We start from the raw sequence: 26215 nt of genomic DNA, 5'->3' as shown, positions 1-26215 counted from the left end.
CTTTTGTCTTTTTTAAATGGCACAGATGTTATGCCATTTAAAAAAGACACACGCACAATATCTGCCCCATTTTTTTTTTTTAAAAGCCCCCATTGATGGTCCCTCTCCTGCTGACTCCTCCCCCCCCATGAACGACCCCTGGTATAAAAAATTGGCAGGAGGGATGCTGAATGCATCGGACCCCAGAAGAAGGTTATTCATAAACACAACTCCAAATCATAAAATATACCAAACGCTGCTGCGTGGAACACAGCTTAAATGGAAAAGTAAAAAAAAATAAAAACTCAAAAATAAAAACTCAAAACCTATTCACCTTCCCCCCTCATAATGGAACCCGACGTAAGAAACTATACGACAGCCTTCTAGCGACACAGGCAGCAAAAATTGACCCCACCATCACCAAACTAATGATCAACACGAAGATGTTTCCATCAGTAAAAGCATGTCATAATAAGAGATTCTAGGGAAAAACCTCGGCATTTCAGGCTAATGTAATGAATTTGTGTTGGAATGTTCTTATTCCCCAAACTCAATCTTATTATCTATTTCGAAAAAAAACTCTTAAAACTTATTGTTTGAAAAATATTTGACCTAATTGCAATTTGTATTTTTTTGAGAAACATTTGATATCTGAATTCTAATTCGCTGTTTGTCCAGCCTTTTCTTATTGTTGAACCGCCTTGAACTGATGGCTTGGCGGCATACAAGAATAAATTATTATTATTATTTTACTTTGCTGAAACAAGTTGTCCTTTAGGCAAACTCCACTATACACTGTGTTGCAGGCCAACCTCATTGTAGATAAAGCTCCAGCAAACCAGCAATAGTCGGGGGAGGGAAAAAATGCTCAAAATTAAGACGGGCACCAGTGTGCTGATTTTTTTTATCTAAGCTTTTTGGATTGTGTAGCTTTGTCTCTCCTATACTTACCGTTCAGGAAAAAGTTTCTCTCTTTGCTAACTGCTTTTGCCTGGGAATGCCCTCAGCAGTAAATTCAGTGGCCGTAGAGTTACGGCATGGCATTTTATGCAACTAATGTGCAGTAATTTGACGTTTCAGGCTTTAATGCAGCGAATGATGGCTGGTAATTTCAGAAACCAGAGTGATAGGTGTAGGAAGTTGTGAGCAGGGTTATTGATGCGGTGGGTGGTTAATGAGATCTGCAACAGCCCTTTAAATGATAGTGGTGGGTCTGATGCGGGATCCTGTACAAAATCCAAATTACTGTGTGAGTCATTTCTGAGATTTAAACAGGTTAGTGGCTGACATGATAAATTGTACTGCTATATAAATGAATTTTAAAAAAGCTTAGCAACTACCCCGTAAGAGGCTCTTTTACTAAATTGTAGTAACCCCCCTCCCCCAAACCAAATAATTGTTGCTGTTTCACCATAATTTTCAAAAATGTAATACTTACTCCATCTTTGGCATTCTAAGCCCTCTAATTATTCTTCATTCTCTATCCTTTAACCCTTCATTGGAGTTCCTTTCTCTCCCAACTCCTGTAAACTGTGCCGAGCTCTACGATGGTGGAGAGGATGCGGTATGCAAACCTAAGGTTTAGTTTAGTTTAGATAAATGAAATCATGTTGAGCTCCCTCCTATCTTTAATAGGATTCAGTGGTAGATCATGATTTCCATGTTCCTGGGATTTCTATACCTTAAATAAATGAATTCAAAATAGCCTTTCGTAGGTATGAACTCCCCTTAAAATCACAGATCAGGAATCTTAGGATACTACTAGATTTATCTCTCTCCATATACTGAAAAGACACGTCTTCTGACAGGACAACTGTAATGCCTTATACCAGGGATCTCAAAGTCCCTCCTTGAGGGCCACAATCCAGTCGGGTTTTCAGGATTTCCCCAATGAATATTCATTGAAAACAGTGCATGCACATAGATCTCATGCATATTCATTGGGGAAATCCTGAAAACCCGACTGGATTGTGGCCCTCAAGGAGGGACTTTGAGACCCCTGCCTTATACCAATGTTCTTCAACCACCGGTCCGTGGACCGGTGCCGGGCCGCAGAAATTTTCTGCCGATCCACGGGGCCGGCACCTCCATTGGGCCCAAGACAGTGTTCTTCAGCCGCCAGCCCATGGTGCGATCAACGTGGCGTCTTCGGGCCGGCTCCCCGAGTGCTGCAGGGCACAAAGCCGTGGGAAAAGGCTCCTACGCGCGTTCTGCGCCTGAACCGGAAGCCTTCTCTCTGACGTCACAACATCAGAGGGAAGGCTTCCAGATGAGGCACGAGGAGCCGCTGCCCACAGCTTTGTACACTGCAGCACTCAGGAAGAGGGAGCCGACCCAAAGACGCCGTGTTGATCGCACCGTGGACCAGCCCGAAGATAACAGCGGGGGGCAGGCCAGAAGGCAAGGCACGTGGAGGAAGAGATACAACAACGGTAGGGGAAATGCTTTTATTTAGTGATTGATTTGTCTGTTTTTTTTTAATTTAGTGATTGATTTGTCTGTTCAGGAAGAAATGCATTTGTTTCTATTTCTCTAGGGTTGTACTGCTTGCAGAGTCTTGCATCTTAGGGTTTGTTTGTAAATATTACTACTTTTAGTCCTGCATTTGCATGGGGTTATCTGTTTTCTGGTAGGAATGAATGTTGAAAAGCATACAGTGTGTTTTGTGTATTTTAATTTTGTGGTTAACCATTATGTGTTGTTAATACGATTATATTGTATGTGTGTATATATGAAAAATGGATGGAAAAAATGGTGTTACAATTAGTACCATTATGGGGGTGGGGTCTGGCCCACGACTTAGCCCAGTGTTCTTCAACTGCCGGTCCACAAAATAATTATTTTATATCCACCGGTCCATAGGTGTCAAAAGGTTGAAGAACACTGCCTTATACAGTGGTCAAATCAAAAAGAGTTTGCACCAGTTTCAACTAAGTCACACTGCCTACTAGTACCTTACAGGGCTAAATTTAAAAATCTATATTTGATTTTCAAGGTTCATAGAAATATGATGGCAGATAAAGGCCAAATGGTCCATCCAGTCTGTCCATCCACACCACCCACTATCTCCTCCTCTCCCTATTGGCTAAGGCTCTTTACACCTGCATTGTGATGTCATAGAGCTTTATGATTATAGAAACCTAGAAACATGATGGCATGATGTCCATCCCCACCATCTACTATCTCCTCCTCTCCCTATTGGCTAAGGCTCTTTACACCTGCATTGTGATGTCATAGAGCTTTATGGTTATAGAAACACAGAAACATGATGGCAGATAAAGGCCAAATGGTCCATCCAGTCTGTCCATCCACAGTAACCATTATCTCTTCCTCTCTCTAAGAGATACCAGGCTTTCTTGAATTCAGACACAGTCTCTGTCTCAGACACAATGGGCCCTCAAGTCATGGTAGCGGTTTCTACCGCAGCCCAGAGAGCTAAATGCTCCAACGTTGCTCTGACGCTCATAGAATTCCTATGAGCGCTGGAGCATTTAGCATTCCGGGCTGCGGTTAAAAAACCTCTACTGCAGCTTAGTAAAAGAGGGCCCAAGTCTATCTCTTATCTTCATTATAGAAAACAATTAAAACCTTGTTTTGTTTTCAAAGTTCTTTAGTTCTTAAAAACTAATTCATTGTCATTCCAAACTAAGTATTATAGCTAATCTTTTATAAACCACATTGAATCCTCCAGTAATTGCGGTCTAGAAATAAATTCTTAAGTTATGTTATGTTACACACTGTTGAGATCTACAGTATATGGTCCTCTCAAGGAGCATCACAATCTGTACCTTCCTCAAAAGTAATCCCATGATGTCATACCCACCAGCAAACCTTCTCAAGTGTAGCCTCCACACTCTGAAACTCACTCCCAGAGGAACTACGTCTAACTCAAGTCTATCTCTACTTCAAGAAGTAGATGAAAGCCTGGCTCTTCTTCCAAGCCTTTAATACAGTACACGTCGTGATTAACTATCCACTCACTTTTTACCTGGACTAATTTGCTGTACACCCTGTAACAGACTCAACTGTACATATAATTTGCCTTCAGGTTAGCCTCCTATCTGTTTATCCCAACTGACTTTGTACTATCCATCTTATCTTCATTTACATAGCTCAATTATATTTGCCACTTCAATGATATAATAAGATGCTTAACGGTATTGTACAGACATCATCACAGTTTTTTACACGAATACGCTTCCAATTAGGTATTTTATTGGTATTATGCTAACATCATATTATATCTATGTTATTTGAATATTTTCCCATGCTGTCTAGGTACTAGGGACCTGGACTGGCCACCGTGAGAACGGGCTACTGGGCTTGATGGACCATTGGTCTGACCCAGTAAGGCTATTCTTATGTTCTTACATGAGCCGAGTATAGGACAATTAAGCCATTACAACATCACTGATGAGGTTGGCTCTGAGGCACTGTGGAATGAGGCATTATGACATCACGATCTCAGCTCTGGAATGTTGCTCTCAATGGGGTTCCGGAATCTTGTTATTCTTTGAGATGCTGGAATATTGCTACTCCTTGGGTTTTGACCAGGTACTAGGTACAAGTTTTTCATTAATCGCTGAGATTTCAATAATACAATTGAAATCTCAGCGATTAATGAAAAACTTGACCAAATTTATCATTGGCTGGATACAAACAGATTGGCACTTAACATCAAAAAAACTAATGTTATGCTTTTTCCATGGAAGGATAGTTTCCCTCTTGTTATTCCTATCTCTATTCAAAATGTCCCCCTACAATCAGTTAAAAATATTAAAATTTTAGGGGTAATTTTCGACAACAAACTTAATTTTCACAACCATATCAGTAACATCATGAAAACTACCTTTTACAGGTTACGTAAAATTCGATCTATTTCTAAATTTCTATGTCCCAAATCACTTAACATCCTGATTCACTCTTTGGTGATGTCTAAAATCGACTATTGCAATTCTCTTTTTAAAGGAATTGCTTTACATGAAATAAAACATCTTCAAATTATACAAAATGCATCAATCAAGCTAATAACCAAATCTAGAAAGTTTGATCATGTAACACCACTTCTTAAAAATGCTCACTGGCTTCCAGTTATTCACAGAATAATGTATAAACTTTGTATAATTACCTTCAAACCCCTCTATAATATGAGCCCCGCTTTCTTATTTAAGTTATTAATTCCATATTCTGCAAAGAGAATTTTAAGATCTAATGAACAAAACTTATTGTCTATTCCCTCATTGAAAATTATAAACACTAGACGACAATTTATCTTTTCATGTACTGCTCCGCAGACTTGGAATGCTCTCCCTATTTCTTTAAGGGAGGAAAAGGAATTTGGAAAATTTAAAAGTAACTTAAAAACATTTCTTTTCAAGGATGCCTTTGCAAACTAATTTTATTATTTTACTACCCTACTTTATTTTATTATATTTTTTTATTTGTTACCCTCTTGTATTTTCCCTTAATGTCTTCTCTTTACTTTAATGAAGTGTATTTCATCCCTCCTTACCTAATGTTAAGAATATGTTAAATTGAGTGTAATTTAGTTTTTTTTTTAATTAATTACTTTTATGTATTGTATTGTCACCTAACAAATGTAAATTTTAATATGTACATCACTTAGAAATTTGATTAAGCGATTAATCAAGAAACCTAATAAACTTGAAACCTGGATTGGCCACCATGAGAACGGGCTACTGGGCTTGATGGACCATTGGTCTCACCCAGTAAGGCTATTCTTATGTTCTTATCATTTATATTGTACTATTGACATTTATATGATTGTTTTTACAGTACTGTTAAATGTTTGTATAGTAACATATTAGTCCTATTACTGGGTTCCAATTTGCCATTTCCAAGTTTACCTCATTGATTTTATTTATGCTTATATTTGGTCATGTTACTATTGTTATGGAGTTAACAAAATTGTTTTATGTTAAACTGTACCTGCTATATATAGCCATGGGTGAATTTCTTCATAAAGGGCCCCTTTTTCAAAGCCCTGGTAGTAATTCTCGGCACATCAACTGTAAGGAAGCCCATAGGAATTGAATGGGCTATGCCTCATTTGCAGCTCAGTAATCTCCATCTTGGCTTTGTAAAAGGGGACCAAAGGCAGTTAATAAATAGATAAAAATATTACTGTACTCTTTTGCATTATACATAAGAACATAAGCAGTGCCTCTGTTGGGTCAGACCAGAGGTCCATCGTGCCCAGCAGTCCACTCACAAAGTGACCCAACAGGTCCATGACCTATGTAGCAATCCTTTATCTATATCCCTCTATCCCTTTTTCCTTCAGAAAATTGTCCAATCCCTTCTTGAACCCCAATACCGTACTCTGTCCTAGCACGCCCTCTGGAAGCGCTTTCCAGGTGTCCACCACCCGATGGGTGAAGAAGAACTTCCTAGCATTGGTTTTGAATCTGTCCCCTTTCAACTTTTCCGAATGCCCTCTCGTTCTTGTAGTTTTCGAAAGTTTGAAAAATCTGTCCCTCTCCACTTTCTCTATGCCCTTCATGATCTTATAGGTCTCAATGATATCCCCTCTAAGTCTCCTCTTCTCCAGGGAAAAGAGCCCCAGTTTCTCCAATCTTTCAGTGTATGAAAGGTTTTCCATACCTTTTATCAAACGTGTCGCTCTCTTCTGAACCCTCTCGAGTATCGCCATATCCTTCTTAAGGTACGGAGACCAATATTGGATGCAGTACTCCAGATGTGGACGCACCATCGCCCGATACAATGACAGGATAACTACTTTCGTTCTGGTTGTAATACCTTTCTTGATTATACCTAGCATTCTATTTGCTTTCTTAGCAGCCGCTGCGCACTGTGCCGACGGCTTCATTGTCTCGTCCCCCATTACCCCCAAGTCCCTTTCTTGGGTACTCTCACCCAATAACATAGATAGATTGTGAGCCCACCGGGACAGAGAGGGAAAAATGCTTGAGTACCTGATTGTAAAAACTGCTTAGATAACCTTGATAGGCGGTATATAAAATCCTAATAAACTTGGAACTTGGAACAGCCCTCCCATCGTATAGCTGTACTTCGGGTTTCTGTTTCCTACATCCAAGACTTTACATTTCTCTACATTAAACTTCATCTGCCATCTTATCACCCACTCTCCTAGTTTGTTCAGGTCCCTTTTTAAATCTTCGCAGTCCTCTTTAGTCCTAGCCCCATAAAATAGTTTGGTGTCGTCTGCGAATTTTATTATTTCACACTTCGTCCCTGTTTCTAGATCATTTATAAATACATTGAATAGCAGAGGTCCGAGCACCGACCCCTGCAGAACACCACTCGTGACCCTCCTCCAATCCGAGTAGTAGCCCTTCACTCCTACCCTCTGCTTCCTATCCGCCAACCAATTCCTGATCCATCTATGAACGTCTCCTTCCATCCCGTGGTTCTTCAGTTTCCTAAGTAGGCGTTCATGGGGTACCTTGTCAAAGGCTTTTGGAAATCTACGTATACGATGTCTATGGGGTCCCCTTTGTCCATCCGCTTGTTAATTCCTTCGAAGAATTGTAATAAGTTCGTTAGGCACAATCTTCCCTTGCAGAAGCCATGTTGGCTTGTTATTAGAAGCTTATTTCTTTGTAGATGCTTATTGATGCTGCCCTTTATCAGTGCTTCCGCCATTTTCCCCGGAACTGAGGTCAGACTTACCGTTCTGTAGTTCCCAGGGTCACCTCTTGATTCATTTTTAAAGATGGGCGTAACATTGGCTATCTCCCAATCCTCCGGGATCACGCCTGTTTTCAGGGATAGATTTGAATGTCGACTAGTATAAGCGGCTAATATAAGCGGGTTCTCTGAAACAGGGGTTCCACATTTCACTACCACACCATTTCACTACCACACCATTTCACTACCACATTTCACTACCACACTTGTTCCTGCACAAAGACTGATCTATTCTCAGTTTCCTTTCACACATTCCTCTTCCTTTTTCCTTAGTTCACTATACCGCCCCTTATGCTTCTGTTTTCTGGTATCCTCCTGTCTTAGCTAGTTTTTTTTTTTCTTCCTTTTCTTAATTATTTTCACTGGTTCCCTCTGTCATTGTGGAATTTTTCACAAGCGTTAGGATTGTCTGGAAAGGAAAAAAAAAGTCCACGTTGATTAAGTCATCTGCCTAACGACCTCTTTTACAAAGCTGCGCGGAAACAGCCCTAAAGCCCTTTAATTCTCTATGTGCTTCGGGGCTGTTAGCACAGAGCAGCCGCTAGCGCGGCTTTGTAAAAGAGGCCATAAGTCCCTTCCATAACTTTTTGAATGTCTCCTACACTGTCATAATATTGACACAGATGGTCACTTTTCTTTTTTTTCATGATTTTTTTTTTTTTTCTGTTATCTCCAGGAATTCCAGTTCTATTTGTTACATTATGGGCCAGTATGAGGGCTGTTTTTGCAGATACTGAGTAAGTTGTTATATTTGTTCCTCTTTTTTTTTTTTTTTTTTGCATGTCTAAAGCTGGCTTTTACAAAGCTACAATAGAGGTTTCTACCATGGGCCAGAGAGGTAAATGCTCCGACGCTCACAGAATTCCTATCAGTGTCAGAGCATTTACCTCACCGGGCCCACAGTACCGTGAGGCTTTGTAAAAACTTCCGTGGCTTTGTAAAAGAAGCCCTAAATTCGGTGTGCTCATTGATTTATTAGGGGCCCTTTTACTAAAAAGCATCAAGAAATAGACTTAAGGGCAAATTCTGTAAGAAGCGGCCAAAAGTTAGGCACTGATATAGGCACCGTTCAGCGCGATTCAAGTAAAATTGGGTGCTGTTTAGTGAATCATGTTGAGTGGCATCTATTTTGGAGGCGCCCATTAAATAGGCCAGCTCTAGGCACAACTAAAAGTTAGACGCCCATGCGAGCGCTTAAGTACGCTTAAGAACAGTGATTGTGTAACAAGGCGCCTAACACAATGCCACGGTTCATAGACAACCCCGCGAAAGACAAAGGCGCGCGACGACAACTGAGTGCAAGATGGAGGCGCGCGCCGAAGAAAATTACAGTTTTTATGGGCTCCGACAGGAGGTTTTGTTGGGGAGCCCCCCCCAGTTTACTTAATAGAGATCGCGCCGGCGTTGTGGGGGATTTGGGGGCTTGTAACCCTCCACATTTTACTGTAAACTTAACTTTTTCCTGACAAACAGGGAAAAAGTGAAGTTTTCAGTAAAATGTGGGGGGGTTACAACCCCCCAAACCCCCCACAACGCCCCCACAACGCGGCGCGATCTCTATTAAGTAAAGTGGGGGGTCCCCCCCACGCCCCCCCGTCGTAGCCCTAAAAACAGTAATTTTCTGCGGCGCGCACCTCCGTGCTGTGCTCAATTGTCTGCGCGCGCCTTTGTCCCGGCGCGCTTTTGACCTGACACCCAATGCCACACCCACGCCTAACGTGTATAGCGCCTATTTTTTTAAAGGCCACCTAAATTTTTAGAAGCGCCTTGTTACAGAATCGCTCTTTCTTGATAGGCGCCTAAGTTTCAATCAGCGCTGATTAAAAAGCTTAATTGAGCTTGCTATTCAATTTAGATAGGCGCCTATGTAGTTGGGCTCCTTCGAAATAGGTGCTGGTTACAGAATTTGGGGCCTTAGTGCTTTTTAATGCAGGACTTTCCTGGGCATTAAGCTTATTTTTAAAGCAGCCCCAAAATAGGGCTTTTCCCCTAACAAAAATGTAAATACCACGCAATTAGTCTGCACTGACAGGCACGTTGCTGCAAAACATTTTAATATGACGGTATATTTTATTTTTCCTATATTAAGCATGCATTAGTAAAACGGCTTTTTGAATGTGAAATACTTGTTCATTAAAATACCCAGGTAGTACTTAGTAGTGCATTAATGAATTTAGGATTCCATTTACAAAGCCATGGTAGCCATTCCCGTGTGGCAAACGCGACGCAGCCCCTTTCATTCCTATGGACTGCATCATATTTGCTGCACCAGGAATCGCGGTGTCAGGTCAAAAGCGCGCAAGGACAAAGGCGCGCCCAGACAATTGAGTGCAGCGCGCACCGCCACGCCGCTCTAAATTACTGTTTTTAGTGCTCCGACGGGGGGGGGGGGGCGTGGAATAGACATCGCGCCGCGTTGTGGTGGGGGGTGTGGGGGGGTTGTAACCCCCCACATTTTACAGAAAACTTCACTTTTTCCCTGTTTTTAGGAAAAAAGTTCAGTTTACAGTAAAATGTGGATGGTTACAACCCCCCAAACCCCCCATAACAGCGGCGCGATGTCTATTAAGTAAACTGGGGGGGTTCCCCAACAAATCCCCCTGTCGGAGCCCCTAAAAACTGTAATTTAGAGCGGTGCGGCGGCACGCGCTGCGCTCAATTGTCGGCGCGTGCTTTTGTCTTTCGCGCCGTTGTCTATGAACCAGGAATCGCTACTGTGGCTTTGTAAAATAAGCCCTTATTGGACACTAATGAACTAAACCCATTTTTTACATAACTGCGGAAGCAGGTTTTAGCGCAGGCCGGCACGCTGACTGCTCTGCCCTGCTCCCGATGCTCATAGGAACTCCTATGAGTGACAGGAGCAGTGCAGAGCATTCAGCACACCGGCCCGCGCTAAAAACTGCTTTTGCGGTTTTATAAAAGGGGGGGGGGGGAGAAAGTGCATTAAGCCCCTTCTTTACAAAGCTGTGCTAGCGTTTTGAGCGCCGGCCATGCCGGTAACAGCTTGGTGCTCATAGGAATTCTATGAGCGTCGGAGCTGTTACCGCAGCAGCCGGTGCTAAAAACGCTAGCTTGGGTTTGTAAAGGAGGGGCTTAATGCCATGCAGACCATAGGTATATAGTGGGCTGCCTGGCATTTACTGTGTGCTAATCATCTGTGTATGCTAAAACAATTAGCGCATCTTCGAAAAAGGTCCACCTATTGTTATATATATCACATTTGATCATCAGGTGTCAAAGTTGGTCCTCGAAGGCCGCAATCCAGTCGGGTTTTCAGGATTTCCCCAATGAATATGCATGAGATCTATTAGCACAAAATGAAAGCAGTGCATGCAAATAGATCTCATGCATATTCATTGGGGAAATCCTGTAAGCCCGATTGCGGCCCTCGAGGAGGGACTTTGACAGCCCTGCTCTAAATGGAGCCAAGATTTCCTTTTGGGTTTTTTTTTTGTTTATGGGTGAGTTTCTGTGCGTATTTTTGGTTTGTTTTATTTAGGATCAACAGCTTACTATGGGGTCCTTTTACTAATCTGTGGTAAATAAATATATTTGTTGGCATCTGTTGGTTTCTTCCTAATGATCTGAATTGACCATTATTTTAAACAGGATAATAGGCTTTTTTGAAGGTCTTTGGTCTTATATTCTTTAGATATTCCCAAAACATGAAATCTGAGAGACACATTTCTGAGGTGATGATCTTTCTATGGGTAATAATCACTATTTGGTACATATCTCCTTCTAGGTGTTGGGATCTGAGTGCCGGCCTTTTAAAATGGATTTTTCAGGCACCTATCCTGGCTGCCATAGTGGTGAGTTAAAGTTTGCTTATTTCATAGAAAAGACATCCCCGGTCTACAAGTTAGCTTATGCCAGGGGTGTCCAATGTTGGTCCTCGAGGGCCGCAGTCCAGTCGGATTTTCAGGATTTCCCCAATGAATATACATGAGGTCTATTTGCATGCACTGCTTTCATTGTATGCTAATAGATCTCATGCATATTCATTGGGGAAATCCTGAAAACCCGACTGGATTGCGGCCCTCGAGGACCGACATTGGACACCCCTGGCTTATGCCATCTAACAGTATGCGCTTGGCAGATGTTCAGTACCAGCTGCCATCGTAATAATAGGCTGATGATAAAGGATGAATGTTTTCCTTTCCTCCCTCTGAGAAATGCATCTGCTATCATAAAATACTAAGAAGCACACCTGTGACAGATACATTTATGTGAAGGTCTCACAGCATATTAAAGTTCTTTGGAATATATTCAGCATTTAGATTTGAGTTTTATATTTACATATGTGCCTTTCTAACTCTAAATCCAAAACAGGCTACATTTAGGTACCATGGTGTCAGGTCAAAAGCACGCCGGGACAAAGGCGCGCCCAGACAATTGAGCGCAGCGCGAAGGCGCGCGCCACTCAAAATTACTGTTTTTAGGGCTCCGACGGGGGCGTGTGTGGGGGAACCCCCCCACTTTACTTAATAGACATCGCACCGCGTTGTGGGGGCATTGTGAGGGGTGTGGGGGGTTGTAAACCCCACATTTTACTGAAAACTTAACTTTTTCCCTGTTTTTAGGGAAAAAGTTAAGTTTACAGTAAAATGTGAAGGGTTACAACCCCCCAAGCCCCCCCTAACGCCGGCGCGATGTCTATTAAGTAAAGTGGGGGGGTTCCCCAACAAAACCCCCCGTCGGAGCCCCTAAAAACTGTAATTTTCTTCGGCGCGCGCCTCCGTCTTGCGCTCAGTTGTCGGTGCGCACCTTTGTCTTTCGCGCCGTTGTCTATGAACCAGGTACCATAGATGTTCCCCCGCTCAAAAGGGTGTTCAATTTGTGTACTAACATGCAGTAAAATAGTATCTGGATGGTATTCAGCCCACAGGCGATTGCTGGCAATCTCCCGCGTTGCGCAGCAATACCAGAAATTCAATTCCAGCGCTGTATCCAGTGACCAGCACTGAAATTTCAGTCTATTTTTGACTGGCTGAGATATGGCCAGCTAGGCCAATATTCAGAGGCTAGCTGGCTACTTAATGGCCAAAGACATACTACCCTTTTAGTCAGCTCTATCTGGCCGTCTAACTTAACTGGCAAGCCACTGAAGATTACTCGCCCGTGTTGTTTAGCTAATATTTACTTCAAACTTCTGGTGGGCTTGCCCTTCTATAAAACTCACACAAAATGGTGTGCTGATTAGAGAGTTGCATGTGAATGAGGATCACAGGAATCCCACAGAACCCATAGGAATCCTGCAGGGATGGAAGGAATTGATACAGGTTTCCTATAAGGAGGGAAGATGATCTTAAGGGATGTCCAAGGGATAGAAGTTGCCATGAGATTCCCACTGGAATATAGTAAAATCTTTGGTGGTGCCAAAATGAGGCTTGGAATGCACTGAAAGAAGCAATTGGAGCACCAGAATGAGGCTTGGAACACTAGTTGGTTGATAGTGAATACCGCCCCCCAAAATGTGGGAGGCTGTTAGGGTCAAGAGGAAATAGAAGGCTGCAAGCAAGTAACTAATAGCATAAATTTTTGTAGATACAGGTGGGGGTGAAGGATATTAATGGTGGGAATGGGTGGGGATGAAATGAATCTTAGCTTGTACAGGTCAATAAGGTTAGATTCCAGAAGGTACAGGCGAGGATGGGTGAAACTTCTGACCCTGTACAAATCGCTACTGCTGATCCCATATTGGTTGAAATGGGTAAATAATATTTTGCTGCTGTTAAATGTTTATGTGAAATTGAGTAAATGGGGAGTCTGAACTTAGGGCTCCTTTTACGAAGCCGCGCTAACGGTTTAACGCGCGTAATAGCGCGCGCTAAACCGCCAGCCGCGCTAGCTGCTACCGCCTCCTCTTGAGCAGGCGGTAGTATTTCGGCCAGCGCGGGGGTTAGCGCGTGATGAAAAGTCGCCCGCGTTAAACCCGCTAGCGCGGCTTTGTAAAAGGAGCCCTCAGTGTCACTGAAAGGCAAAAGGATAACATACCGCAACAGAAGAAAAAAATAAAATAGTCCAGCCATTATTCAAAGGAAGTTAACTGGCCTGGAATAACCACCGACCAGTTAGCTTGCTTGTAGGCAGCTATCCGGTCATTGTCAGCAGCACTTAACTGACTCTGGCGCTAATCAGTGATTTCCAGTACCAAAAGTACTAACTGGCTATGTTGGGGGTGTTTTGGTGGCGTGTCAGTGGCGGAGTCTGGTTAGCTCTCAATATTCAGAACTAATTTTAGCACATAAATAGGAATGCATGAATAGCTGTCCTACCGCCCCCTCCCCCCTTCCCTCTCCTACAGTGAGCCATGGTACAGCTGCCCAGTGCGCTAAATGCTGCTCCGACGCTCCTAGCGGAGTCGGAGCATTTAGCACTCCGGGCTGTGGAAGAAACCTCTACTGCGGCTTAGTAAAAGGGGGATTTATGTGCTAGCCCATTGCCAATTAAGGCTGAATATTGACCTAATTGGGCATGTGCTATCCAGCTTTAAAAATAATTTTAAAAAAATAACAGAAATTCAGTGTCGAAACCTGTACAGGGCCTGGTATTGCATTTCCAATTTTAGTGCAGGCAGAGGACAAAAACATAAACACACTGTCTGCTGCCAGCTGAATATTGGCTGGATTATATCTATAAAAAGCTGTTTCTACAGCAAAATTACAATCTGATTGGGTGCAAGTCTGTTTTCTATTTGCCAGGAGTGAGTTGGATCAGTGGTGAAACTGCCTTATAAAGTGATATAGAAGAGAGATGGATTATTGTTGATTTGCTGTTGTTACATTAACCCTCGGTTGCCCTTCCATTAACCTTCCGTTGCTGTTGTTACATTAAAAAAATGCATTTTTAACCCTCCTTTGCCCTAGGTGCAGAAACTTAGATTGTGAACCTGCTTGGGGAAAGAGAAATGCTGCTTCCGTTACACCACCGAAAGCAGTATATCATATTCATGAGCCCTTTCTACCCAACATTTGGACACCACAGTTATTTTGGATATTTCTAAACAATTGTTTCTGATTATATTATAATGGGATGGGTTATGGATCTTGCATGGACCTTGGTTTGGAACAGAGAACATCAAAGGATGCTAAACGGGTTAGCGCACGCTAAATGCTAAGATAGAAACATGGAAACATAGAATATGACGGCAGAAAAGGGCTATAGCCCATCAAGTCTGCCCACGCTAATGACCCACCCTCAGACTTATCCCGCTAGAAATCCCACACGCATATCCCATTTCTTTTTAAAAATCTAGCACGCTGCTGGCATTAATCACCTGCAGTGGAAGTTCATTCCAATGATCGACCACCCTTTCGGTGAAGAAATACTTCCTGGCGTCGCCATGAAATTGCCCGCCTCTGATTTTCAGCGGACGACCTCTTGTGGTCGAAGGTCCTTTAAGAAGGAAGATATCGTCTTCCACCTCGATGCGGCCCGTGATATATTTAAACGTCTCAATCACGTCTCCCCTCTCTCTACGTTCCTCGAGCGAGTATAGCTGCAATTTATTCAGTCTTTCCTCATATGGGAGGTTCTTGAGTCCCGAGACCATCCTGGTGGCCATTCGTTGAACCAACTCAATTCTCCGCACATCTTTTTGATAATGTGATGACCATTATATTCCTTTGGGTGTCTTAACATTTAGGCCCGGATTCTATAAATGGTACCACAATCGGCAGCCACCCACCTGTCAATCATGCGACGACACTTTATAGAATTTGAGCCTTAGCATGCACTAACCGTGTTGGGAAACCCCCTGATGAATTTCCCTCTAAAGCTCATGAAGTACTTTGACAGTTGTAGAGGACTGGAGTCTAGGGGTACACATGACATCTTTTACATCCAGATACCTTGGATTATACCAATGGTTCCCCAACTGTACTGGGGGCTCCCAGCGAGTCAGGTTTTCAGGATATCCACAATGAATATTCATAAGAGAGATTTACATGCATTGCTTCCACTATATGCTAATCTCTCTCGTGAATATTCAAACCTGACTGACTGGGAAGCCCCCGGGATAGGTTTAGGAATCATTGGATTATATATAAATATATATTTTTTTGCTGTTGCCTCGTTTATCTTTTTTGTGCTCAAACTATCGGGTTATATCTTAGGGCTCCTTTTACGAAGCTGCGTCAGCGGCTTTAGTGCGCACGACTTTTCATCACACGCTAACCCCCGTGCTGGTCGAAAAACTACCGCCTGCTCAAGAGGAGGCGGTAGCGGCTAGCGTGGCCGGTGGTTTAGCATGCGCTATTACACGCGTTAAACCGCTAGCGTGGCTTTGTAAAAGGATCCCTTAATCTGTGATCAGTGTACTAGTAGCTATAATGGAACAAACAACAGAGAAAATCCACTCTGCAATAAATCCGAAGAAGCAGAGTGAGCCTGGTCTTCAAAAGAACCACACTTTAATAGCAACCAGAGTAGTACATACAAAGAGTGTTTCGGCAATACGCCTGCCTCAGGAGTCCAAAGTGCTTGACAATGCTGTGAAATCAGTAGTATTAGTCAATGCCTTTGTATATTGTAGCACATCTTACGATGAAGTGCCAAGAGCTGTAGCTCCAAAAGTGTATAATGGAACCACAGCATATTTCAGATCATGCTTGTACGGTGTCAGGTCAAAAGCGCGCCGTAACAAAGGCGCGCCCAGACAATTGAGCGCAGCGCGGAGGTGCGCGCCACAGAAAATTACTGTTTTTAGGGCTCTGACGGGGGGGCGTGGGGGGGAACCCCCCACTTTACTTTAATAGAGATCGCGCCGCGTTGTGGGGGGTTTGGGAGGTTGTAACTCCCCACATTTTACTGAAAACTTCACTTTTTCCCTGTTTTTAGGGAAAAAGTTAAGTTTACAGTAAAATGTGGGGGGTTACAACCCCCCCAAACCCCCCACAACGCCGGCGCGATCTCTATTAAGTAAACTGGGGGGGGCTCCCCAACAAAACCCCCATCGGAGCCCCTAAAAACAGTAATTTTCTTCGGCGCGCGCCTCCGTCTTGCGCTCAGTTGTCAGTGCACACCTTTGTCTTTTGCGGTGTTGTCTATGAACCTGCTTGTACAGTACTCCCCCGAAATTCACGGGGGGGGGGGTTACGTTATCGGAATGACCGCGAATGTTGAAAAACCGCAAAATAAGAGTACTGTAATCGGCACTCCCCTCCCTGTTGGAACCGTGCGAGCCATTGGGGTGGCAGTGCTCCAAATGGTAGAAATAAACTTACTGTTAGTATAGGTAATTAGTCTTATAGAATTATCCCTTTAAGCCACTGAGGGTGATAAAGGACCAGCAGAAGTGGAGTATCAAGGTAAAACTGCTCAATCCCTTGGCCGCACGCTGCAAACTCGGGGCCGGTAGCCGCTGACATCAAGCATCGTGCTGGGGAAATATAGGCTGCACTGTCACGCCACTGTCAGTCTGATGAAGATTGGCATCAGGTAAGCTGTGTCCGCGCGGGAGAGCGCGAGGCGGCCGCTCTCCAGGCTGGGAAGCGCTGCAGGGGAGGCGGCGAGACGCCTGCATCATGGAAGGAGGACTGGAGATGAGTATCAGATAGACAGGTGCAGGGAGGAGGGTTTAAAAAAAATGCAAATTACTGAGTCTGCGAATTCGGAACTGCGAATTCGCAAGGGTATATATTACCATGAGTATAAATATCACAACATCTTTTATTTATTTATTTAAAACATTGATTTCCTGCATATCCAAATTCTATGTGGGTTACAAAAACAACAATCATAAATCAAATTATACAAACACGCACATACAAATTAGAGAATGACACGGTGACAAAATTCATCACCGTTCCCGTCCCCGCGGATAACCGCGGGAAACCATCTTCATGTCATTCTTTAAGGAGAGAGGGAAGAATCAGAGTATGAATGCCACAACCACTGACCCGCAAGCTTTGCTTTGAAGAATGCTGGTGTAGAAGGACCGAGGTTGAAATAGACACTACAGAATGACAGTCTCTGGTATCCAGAGCAGATATTGTGATGTCATAATGCCTCATTCCACCAGTGCCTAAGAGCCAATCACATCAGTGATGTCACAATGGCTTCATTATCCTTGGCTAACATAAGCACAGCCACTGACCCGCAAGCTTTGCTTTGAAGAATGCTGGTGTAGAAGGACTGAAGTTGAAACAGACACTAGAAAATGACATGGGATTATTTCCCGCGGTTATCCGCGGAGACGGGAACGGTGATGAATTTTGTCACCGTGTCATTCTCTAAATCTTATATAACTAATGATCAATGAAGTATGAATTTTTAAAAAAGTAAAATAACAATTACCCATCCCAGATCAAGATAAGCCTTCCTAAAAAAACGCTTTAATGCAACCTTATTAAAGGATGAAACATTTCTTGAAAGCATGGTCAGTTGGAAACAGAAATAATTTTCAAACAATATGACTGAAAATATTTCATTGCACGCTGTTTGGGATGCATATGAAACTTATATATGTGGAAACATTCTTACTTTCTCTGCTCTTAGAAATAAACAACAGAAAGCTGAGCTGTCATGGATGATCATGAATATTACGAAATAAGCAAAGAGAAGAACTTGCCTTACTGTAGCAAACGAACCAACAAAAAGGGCAAGAAAGATGTCCTAACAATCAAATATCAATGTATTGATTAAAACAAGGATCCAAGTTTCGGCATAAGGCTAAGGGGCTCATAATAAAATTGAAAAAAACATCCCCAAACCGGCCTAAGTTGGTACTTGGACGATCGAAAAGACAGGTCGTCCAAGTACTGATAATCAAACCTGGTTTTAGGCCTTTTCACTGCCTCTGGATGCCCAAAGCAAAAAGGGGTGTTTTTGGAGGAGTGGATAGGGCAGGAGGTTGACGGGATGTGGGCTGACCTAGACTTAGTCATCTGACAGCCATAATCAAAAATGTTTGACAGGTTGCCAGATGGAACTTATATGTTTTGACTTAGACAAAGTCAAAACAGGTAAAAGTTCCGAATTGGGCCGCTGAGCTCACTGGCCCAGGCAACCTGTCCCCCTACACCCATAACGATTGCGGCAAGAGAAATGTCCAATCTCTCTTGCCTCCACCCACAGCGACCGATTGGGCATCCCTCCTGCTGCTACCCGCAGCAACCCCCCCCCCCCCGACACATCACAGCAGGAGAAATGCTCATACCCTCCGCATGATCATGCTCTTCATCAGCAGGAGGGATGCCCAATCCCTCCTGCCAGACAACTCCCCAAACTCCTTGTGCGATCGTGCTCTTCACCAGCAGGAGGGTATGCCCAATCTCGCCTGCTGGACAACCCTCCCGAACTTCCTACATGATCATGCTCTTCACCGGCAGGAGGGATGCCCAATCTTAGGTTGGCTCATTTACCTAAGGCCCTGCCCATAGGAGTGTCCTTAGACAAAATGGGCCAATCAGGCCATAGGCCCCTCCCTGGTGCATCCCAAAATGCACCAGGAAGAAGCAGGCCTGCCATTCAGACAAAGGCAGGCCTGCCGGACGGATGGAGGGAGAACCCATCCATCTGGCCATCAAAAAAGGTTAGAGGGAGGTCTGGGGGTTTGGGTGGGGTTAGGGGGTCCTGGTGGGGGGGGGGCAGGTGGGGATGGAGGGGGGATCCAGGGGATAGGCTGTGCAGTCTGGAAGGGATTCGGGGGGTTGTCTGGCAGGAGGGATTGGGCATCCCTCCTGCCGGTGAAGAGTACGATTGCACTAGGGATTCGGGGAGATGGCGGCAGGAGAGATTGGGTATTTCTCCTGCAATCATTTCAGGATGGCGGGACGGTTCCATGATTCTCTAACCAGTGTTGTGTATGATAGACGCTGGTTAGAGAATCATGCTTTTAGGCGAAGGACTGGCCCCTCTGCCTAAATGGTTTTGTGTTGGCGTTTGGGACTTGGGCAATTTTTTGGTCGGGAATGTGTTGTTAGCATACACGTAGTGGTGGTCTGGGTGATTAAACTGCTGAATGTACAGGTAGGCCATTCTCGAAAAACCCACATTTTGGACTTTTTTTGAGGATGGACATTTAAATATAAGAATGTCAGACCAATGGTCCATCAAGCTTAGTAGCCCGTTCTCACGGTGGCCAATCCAGGTCCCTAGAACCTGGCCAAAACCCGAAGAGTAGCAACATTCCATGCTACCGATCCAGGGCAAACAGAGGCTTCCCCCATATCGTAATAACAGACTATGGACTTTCCCTCCAGGAACCTGTCCAAACCCTTCTTAAAACCAGTTTACTCTTACCACATCCTCTGGCAACGCGTTCCAGAGCTTAACTATTCTCTGAGTTAAAAAAATTTCCTCCTATTGGTTTTAAAAGTATTTCTCTGTAACTTTATCGATTGTTCCCTGCTACCTATTTTGTACGCCTAGGGCCTTAGGCCAAAAGGGGACTTAGACGTTGTTTTTGATTATGCCCCTCCACGCCTTCATCAGGGGACACTGAAACTTGTTAAATCAGTGGAAAAATAAGATCAGTTCAGTGCATAAGACTGAAAGCGTTAGTAGTTAACTACAAGTTGTAGAACAATACGGGCTGCAAGCACTGAAAATGGAACAGCTTTAGTTCGTGTGACTGAAAGAATCAGCAGTTTCACATTGATTGTAAAACCAAGCTGTTCCGTTTTGAGTGCATGCGGCCCGCTTTGCTCTACAACATGTCTTATGCACTGAACTGATCTTGATTTAACAAGTTTCAGCGTTCCCTTATGCCGAAACTTGGATCATTGTTGGGATGTAATGCTTTTGAACAATAAATTGATATTTGGTTAGTAGGACATCTTCCTTGCCCTTTTTGGTGGTTCATGAACATGAATCTTAAGCAAATTTGGCGCCTCTGGAAAGAAGAGTGACCTGCTATGCCTGCAGAAATTGAAATTTCACTTTAATGAAACTCTCAGCATTTGAGCTGGGATTCAATTGCTTTCTCAGCAATTGGTTTATTACTCTGGCATGAACAAGGCAAGCTCAGAGTTTTGCTTAATTATCTTAAATGCTTTCAACAATCAGATTGGGACTATCTTAACGAAGTCAATAGAGATAGCTGATCATTTTGTAAGAAACTATGGAGCAGATACAATTTTTTTTTTCTCAGCTTTGAAGAAGCTGCTTAGTCGGATCTTGATTTTTCTATTTGGATTGACAAATTTCCTGTCATCAAATTTTAAAAGCAATTTCCTCTTTGAAACCTCAGAACGCACCTGGAAAAGGTGGGTTGACTGCTGGTTTTTATCAGAAGTTTTCCATCTTATCGTCTCCTTGGCTACTGAAACTGGTATAGATATATAGCTGGTGGTGGTAATCATTTTTCTAGCTGCCGCTATAATTATCCCTGAATATTTATTGCCTAGATATTTAGAGTCAAATTCTATAAATGTCATCCCAATTGTAGGCAGTGGTAGGCATCCTACCACTGTCTAAACAGCCAATCAGGACGCACATTTTCTAAAATTAAAAAACCTGAGGCAGGCCGCCCATACTATGGGTTTCTGTCGCAGGTGCAGAGAGGCATGCAGGGACACTTAAGCTCGCCCAAGGCTGGGTATGGGCATGGTTTCACCTGGAAGTGGCCTTGGGTGAGCTTAAGTGACCCTAGGGCCATGATAGGCACCTGAAATGTAGGCCAACAGAAAACTGGTCTACATTTCAAATAGACATGGCTGCTGAGCTGATCGCAACAAAGAAATCCCCTGTGGCAATCAGTTGAGCGGCCGCAGCAGGGAACCTGTGACGCCCGCAAAGTCGGCCAGCAGGAGGGATGCACACTTTCTCCTACTTATACCCCTGACCCCCACTGTATGTGGCAAGAGGGATGCCCATCCCCTCCTGCCGCCGATCCTGTTGATCTCCTGAACCCCTGATACTCTCCAACACCCACCCAACGTTCTCTGACATTCCCTAACACCCATCCGACACTCCCTGACACTCACCCAACATTCCCCAACACCCCCCGAGACCCCCAACACTCCCTCACACACCAATATCCCACATGACACCTCCCGACCCCCCCCCCCCATACCTTTAGGAGATGGCCGGCAAGAGGGATGCCCACTCCCTCCTGCTGGCAGGCCCACCTCTTCCAAAATTGCGGGCATTCCCCTTCCCGGTGCATTCTGGGGAAACTGCAATAAAAATACTCAGTCTATTAGATGAATAATGCAAACGTGAAAAGACCAAAGCGAGATGATCGGAAGCCTCTGCCTTTATAATATGACGAATCAGACAGGTTTTGTTAGAGAGGGAATATCACTTACCCAGGCAGTCACCCCTCTCCCATCCCCCCATTCTTAGTAGGGGAATTCTCACTGAGTTGCTAAGAGAGAGAGGAGAAACACATACAACTAGAATCATATAATATACAGTAACTGAAGCTTCAGGGAGATTTCTATATAATGCTTAAAGCATCATCATCAAGAAAATGTCTCCCCGAGGCATACAGCACTGATTCCTTTAATTGAGAAGATTGGAGGTAGAATAACAAGCAAAGTTCAAATTATTAGTAATGATTACATATGTCACAAGATGCCATCCATAGGTCATATGGTCAATGGATAAAAGATACATTACACATGTCAAAAATCACAAGGTCATAACGTCATAAAACCCTTTATCTTCAAGCAAATATGTTTTCTAGGGCAGAGTGCAAGCTTTCTACCATAGCAAGTCTTAGCTGATATACCTATATTTCACTATACAGGTTTTCAGCGGGGGGGGGGGGCAGTTGTAATCCTCACATAGCCCCTTTCAGGGTCTACAGCCTAAACTCTACACGTTTCTCTAAAAGCAGCCAATAAAGTTTTCTATAAAATATAGAGACACTATCGTATCTCTTTAGATCCATATATCAATCTCACTGCAGTATTTTGAATCAACAATCAATATCAGAAAATAGTACAAATATCAAAAGGACAACACATCACAACCTCTCCTTTAATCAGCAGGAAAAAGAAGAGGAGGAACAAAGGAAAAGCAACGAGACCCTCTCTTAACAAGCAAAGGAAAAAAAGGGAATAACATTCTGGGAAACTAACAAGATAGAGAAAGAAATTATTTAGCTCTGAAATTCATTGCTGGAGAGAGTGGTAAACATATTTAGGCCAGCTATGTTTAGACAAAAAAAATTCTGAACATATAAACTATTATTAATGAGGTAGATTAGAGAAAGCCACTGCTCATCCATTAGAGTATCAAATTACATTACATTAGGGACTTCTATTCCGCCTGTACCTTGCAGTTCAAGGCGGATTACAAAAGAACTAACTGGACATTTCCAGTGAAGTTACAACAGTATTGGTTGGGGTTTTTTTTTTGGTTACAAGGGAGGAGAGTTACCTGGATTGATTCCGGAAGAACTTGCAAATTGGATATTAAATTGACTGTATGTTACTGTGTGATATAACAAATAGATTACAGTTAGAGTACAAATAAGATTACGTTACATTTCAGGGATCTGAATACTTGGTTGGTGTTTTGGGGAGGAAGAGATTATTTAAGTGGAGGTTTGGGGGGAGAATTTATCTAGGAGGAGGGGGAAGGGTTGGATTAAGATATCTGGATACATTTTTTGAAAACTAGAGGTTTGATTTCTTTTCGAAATCACTCTGCTAATGAATTTCAAACCCAAAAAGTTTTGAACATAAACATAAACTGATGGAACTTATGCTCAGAGACATGAAGGCAATAACAGGGGAGAACCCTGCCGCCTCCCCACCCAATCATCGCTTGTTCACAAACAGTTTGGAATTGCCCAAATTTTGATAAGTTTATTCAAATGCACCGTCGGTTCCCTGAAGCAGTACCGAAACGTGTCACGTCGGAACCCACAAGCTGAAAGATAAGTTTGCTACTTTTTTGCAATCTACCAGTGCATAAGTACATCGCATAGCCTATGTGGCATGTTAAATTAAATAACCAACAAATCTGAACAGCAATTCCAAACTGTTTGTGAACAAGCGATGATTGGGTGGGGAGGCGGTAGTGTTGGGGTTCTCCCCTGTTATTGCCTTCATGTCTCTGAGCATAAGTTCCATCAGTAATTGATTTATGTTCAAAACTTTTTGGGTTTGAAATTCATTAGCAGAGCGATTATTCTAATTTGATACTAACGCTTTAGACACTCAATGTGTATAATATATTGAGTTTATTGCCCCATCTACATTTTTTGACTGAGTCATCCATTAGAGTAAGCAGCATAAAATCTACTTTTTGGGGAGGTGGGGGCGGGGGGAATTCTGCTTGATACTATTGAACTGGATTGGCTAATGCTATAGGACACTGGGCTTATTGGAGCCTTAGTCTGACCCAGTATGGGTTCTTACCTACATAGGTAGTCTCAAACTCCACCTCTCACTAAAACCAACTACCCCAAACAAATAACCTTACCCATTTCTTACTCCTTTTGAAAATGACCAATTTTTTTTTTTTTTGTAAGTTCTTGTTGTAATACATCTTGGATAATTCTTTTGTAATCCGCCTTGAACTGCAAGGTAATGGCGGAATAGAAATCCCTAATGTAATGTAATAGGTAACTTTGGGGCCCTTTTACTAAGACGTGCTAAACGATTTAGTGCATTCTAAACTCTAATACATCCATAGACTATAATGGCGCGTTGGCATTTAGCGCGTGCTAATTGATTAGTGTGCGCTAAATCGGCTAGCACCTTAGTAAAAGTGTGTGTGGGGGGGGGGGGGTTTGTTTGAGCTCAGATTTGGAAAAGGCAAGTAATAGAATCTAAACTTCAAATCCCATAATCATTTTTTTCAGGGATCTCTGATGAGATACTTTTTCAAATACCTCCTGAAAATCTAGATACACTCAGGGCCGGTTTTAGACCTGAGATGGCCCAGGGCAGAAATTAAGGAGGGGGTCCCAATCATAGTTTCATAGTTTATTAAAAATTCAATTAAACGCTTAACAGAACATTCCAAGCGTTGTACATTTTAAAAAGTTAAAATATAAACAGGGGGAACAAGCAACAAGTAGACATACATTTAGAAATACATTTAGACATACTTGATTAGGGAAGGGAGATTGTAAACAAGAAGAAAAGGGGAAAAATACAATTTTAAGTAAAGTAAACATAAAGGGCCTGATTCTCTAAAAGTGCGTCCCGATTTTAGGCAGCTGTAGGCGTCCTACAGCTGTCTAATCAGCCAATCGGGATGCACGTTTTTTTAAAAAAATGCTCCCCAGGCAGGCCGCCTATATTGAAGGTGAGGCCCGCAAGACACCTAGGCCCTGATTCTGAATAGGACGCCCGGGAGAGTCGTCCTATTCAGAATCGGCCTAAACTAAACCCCGATTCTGTAACCGGCGTCCATGTTACAGACGTGGGTTAGAGAAACGGGTTAGATTAGAAACAGCCCGCTACACTTATCGCGGCAAGGGATCTCTCTGCCGCTATAAGTATAGCGGGCCGCGGCCCCCTAACCAGGAGGGTGCCCAAACCCTCTGCCCGAAGACGCACCCCCCCCGACACTACCGACCACCCCCCCCCGACATTACCAATCCCCCCCCGACAATATCGATAGCTGGCAGGAGGGTGCCCAATCCCTCCTGCCCGAAGACGCACCCCCCCCGGCGCTAACCCCCCCAAACCTCCACTCCACCAAACCTGTTCTTAGAAGGGTCTTGCACGTCTTGAGCCGGCAGGCACGCCTCGTCGAAATGAAGCGGGCCCGCCCCTTCCCGGCCCATCCCGCCGAAACCTAAGGTCTGATTGGCCCAGGCTCTAGAAGCCTGGACCAATCAGGCCTTAGGCATAGCGGGTCCGCCCATCCCCACTAAGTCTAAGGTCTTCAGGCCTTAGATTAAGTGGGGATGGGTGGACCCGCTATGCCTAAGGCCTGATTGGTCCAGGCTTCTAGAGCCTGGGCCAATCAGGCCTTAGGCTTCGGTGGGATGGGCCGGGAAGGGGCGGGCCCGCTTCATTTCGACGAGGCGTGCCTGCCGGCTCAAGACGTGCAAGACCCTTCTAAGAACAGGTTTGGTGGAGTGGAGGTTTGGGGGGGTTAGCGCCGGGGGGGGTGCGTCTTCGGGCAGGAGGGATTTGGCACCCTCCTGCCAGCTATCGATATTGTCGGGGGGGGGGGTCAGTAGTGTCGGGGGGGGGGGGGGGTTGCGTCTTCGGGCAGAGGGTTTGGGCACCCTCCTGGTCAGGGGGCCGCGGCCCGCTATACTTATAGCGGCAGAGAGATCCCTTGCCGCGATAAGTATAGCGGCCGCGTCTACTTACAATGTAGGCCAGCATTTTGATGGCCTACATTTTAAGCTTCTCCTCTACTAGGGAGACGCGTAGGGCCGCATAGGTTCAGCCTAAGGCCCGCCTAAGGCCCTTAGACGAGCTTAGGCATCTTGCGGGTCTCCCTAGGCTCCCGGAGGTGCCTTCAGGCTTGCCTGGGGAGCATTTTTTTTTTTTAAACGTGCATCCCGATTGGCTGATTAGACAGCTGTAGGACGCCTAAAATCGGGATGCACTTTAGAGAATCAGGGCCAAAAGGCTAACACAGTGGGATAAGAAGAAGTGGAGTTGGCTTCAAA

The 26215-nt window shown here is 43.9% G+C and overlaps 1 protein-coding gene across 1 annotated transcript in view; it reads left to right on the top strand.

Annotated features, from left to right (window-relative positions):
• PTH1R (parathyroid hormone 1 receptor) overlaps nt 1-26215 on the top strand; it is a 388901-nt gene that overhangs the window by 322460 nt on the left and 40226 nt on the right. The window contains exons 8-9 of the mRNA XM_033931838.1: nt 8348-8408; nt 11420-11486. Coding sequence (XP_033787729.1) covers nt 8348-8408; nt 11420-11486 — 128 coding nt within the window. The remainder of the gene's footprint in view (nt 1-8347; nt 8409-11419; nt 11487-26215) is intronic.

Source organism: Geotrypetes seraphini, chromosome 2, assembly GCF_902459505.1.
Source record: "Geotrypetes seraphini chromosome 2, aGeoSer1.1, whole genome shotgun sequence".
In the NCBI taxonomy this organism is placed as follows: Eukaryota; Metazoa; Chordata; class Amphibia; order Gymnophiona; family Dermophiidae; genus Geotrypetes; species Geotrypetes seraphini.
The sequence above is the reverse complement of the archived record's forward strand: the minus strand, read 5'-3'. Positions and strand labels throughout refer to the sequence as shown.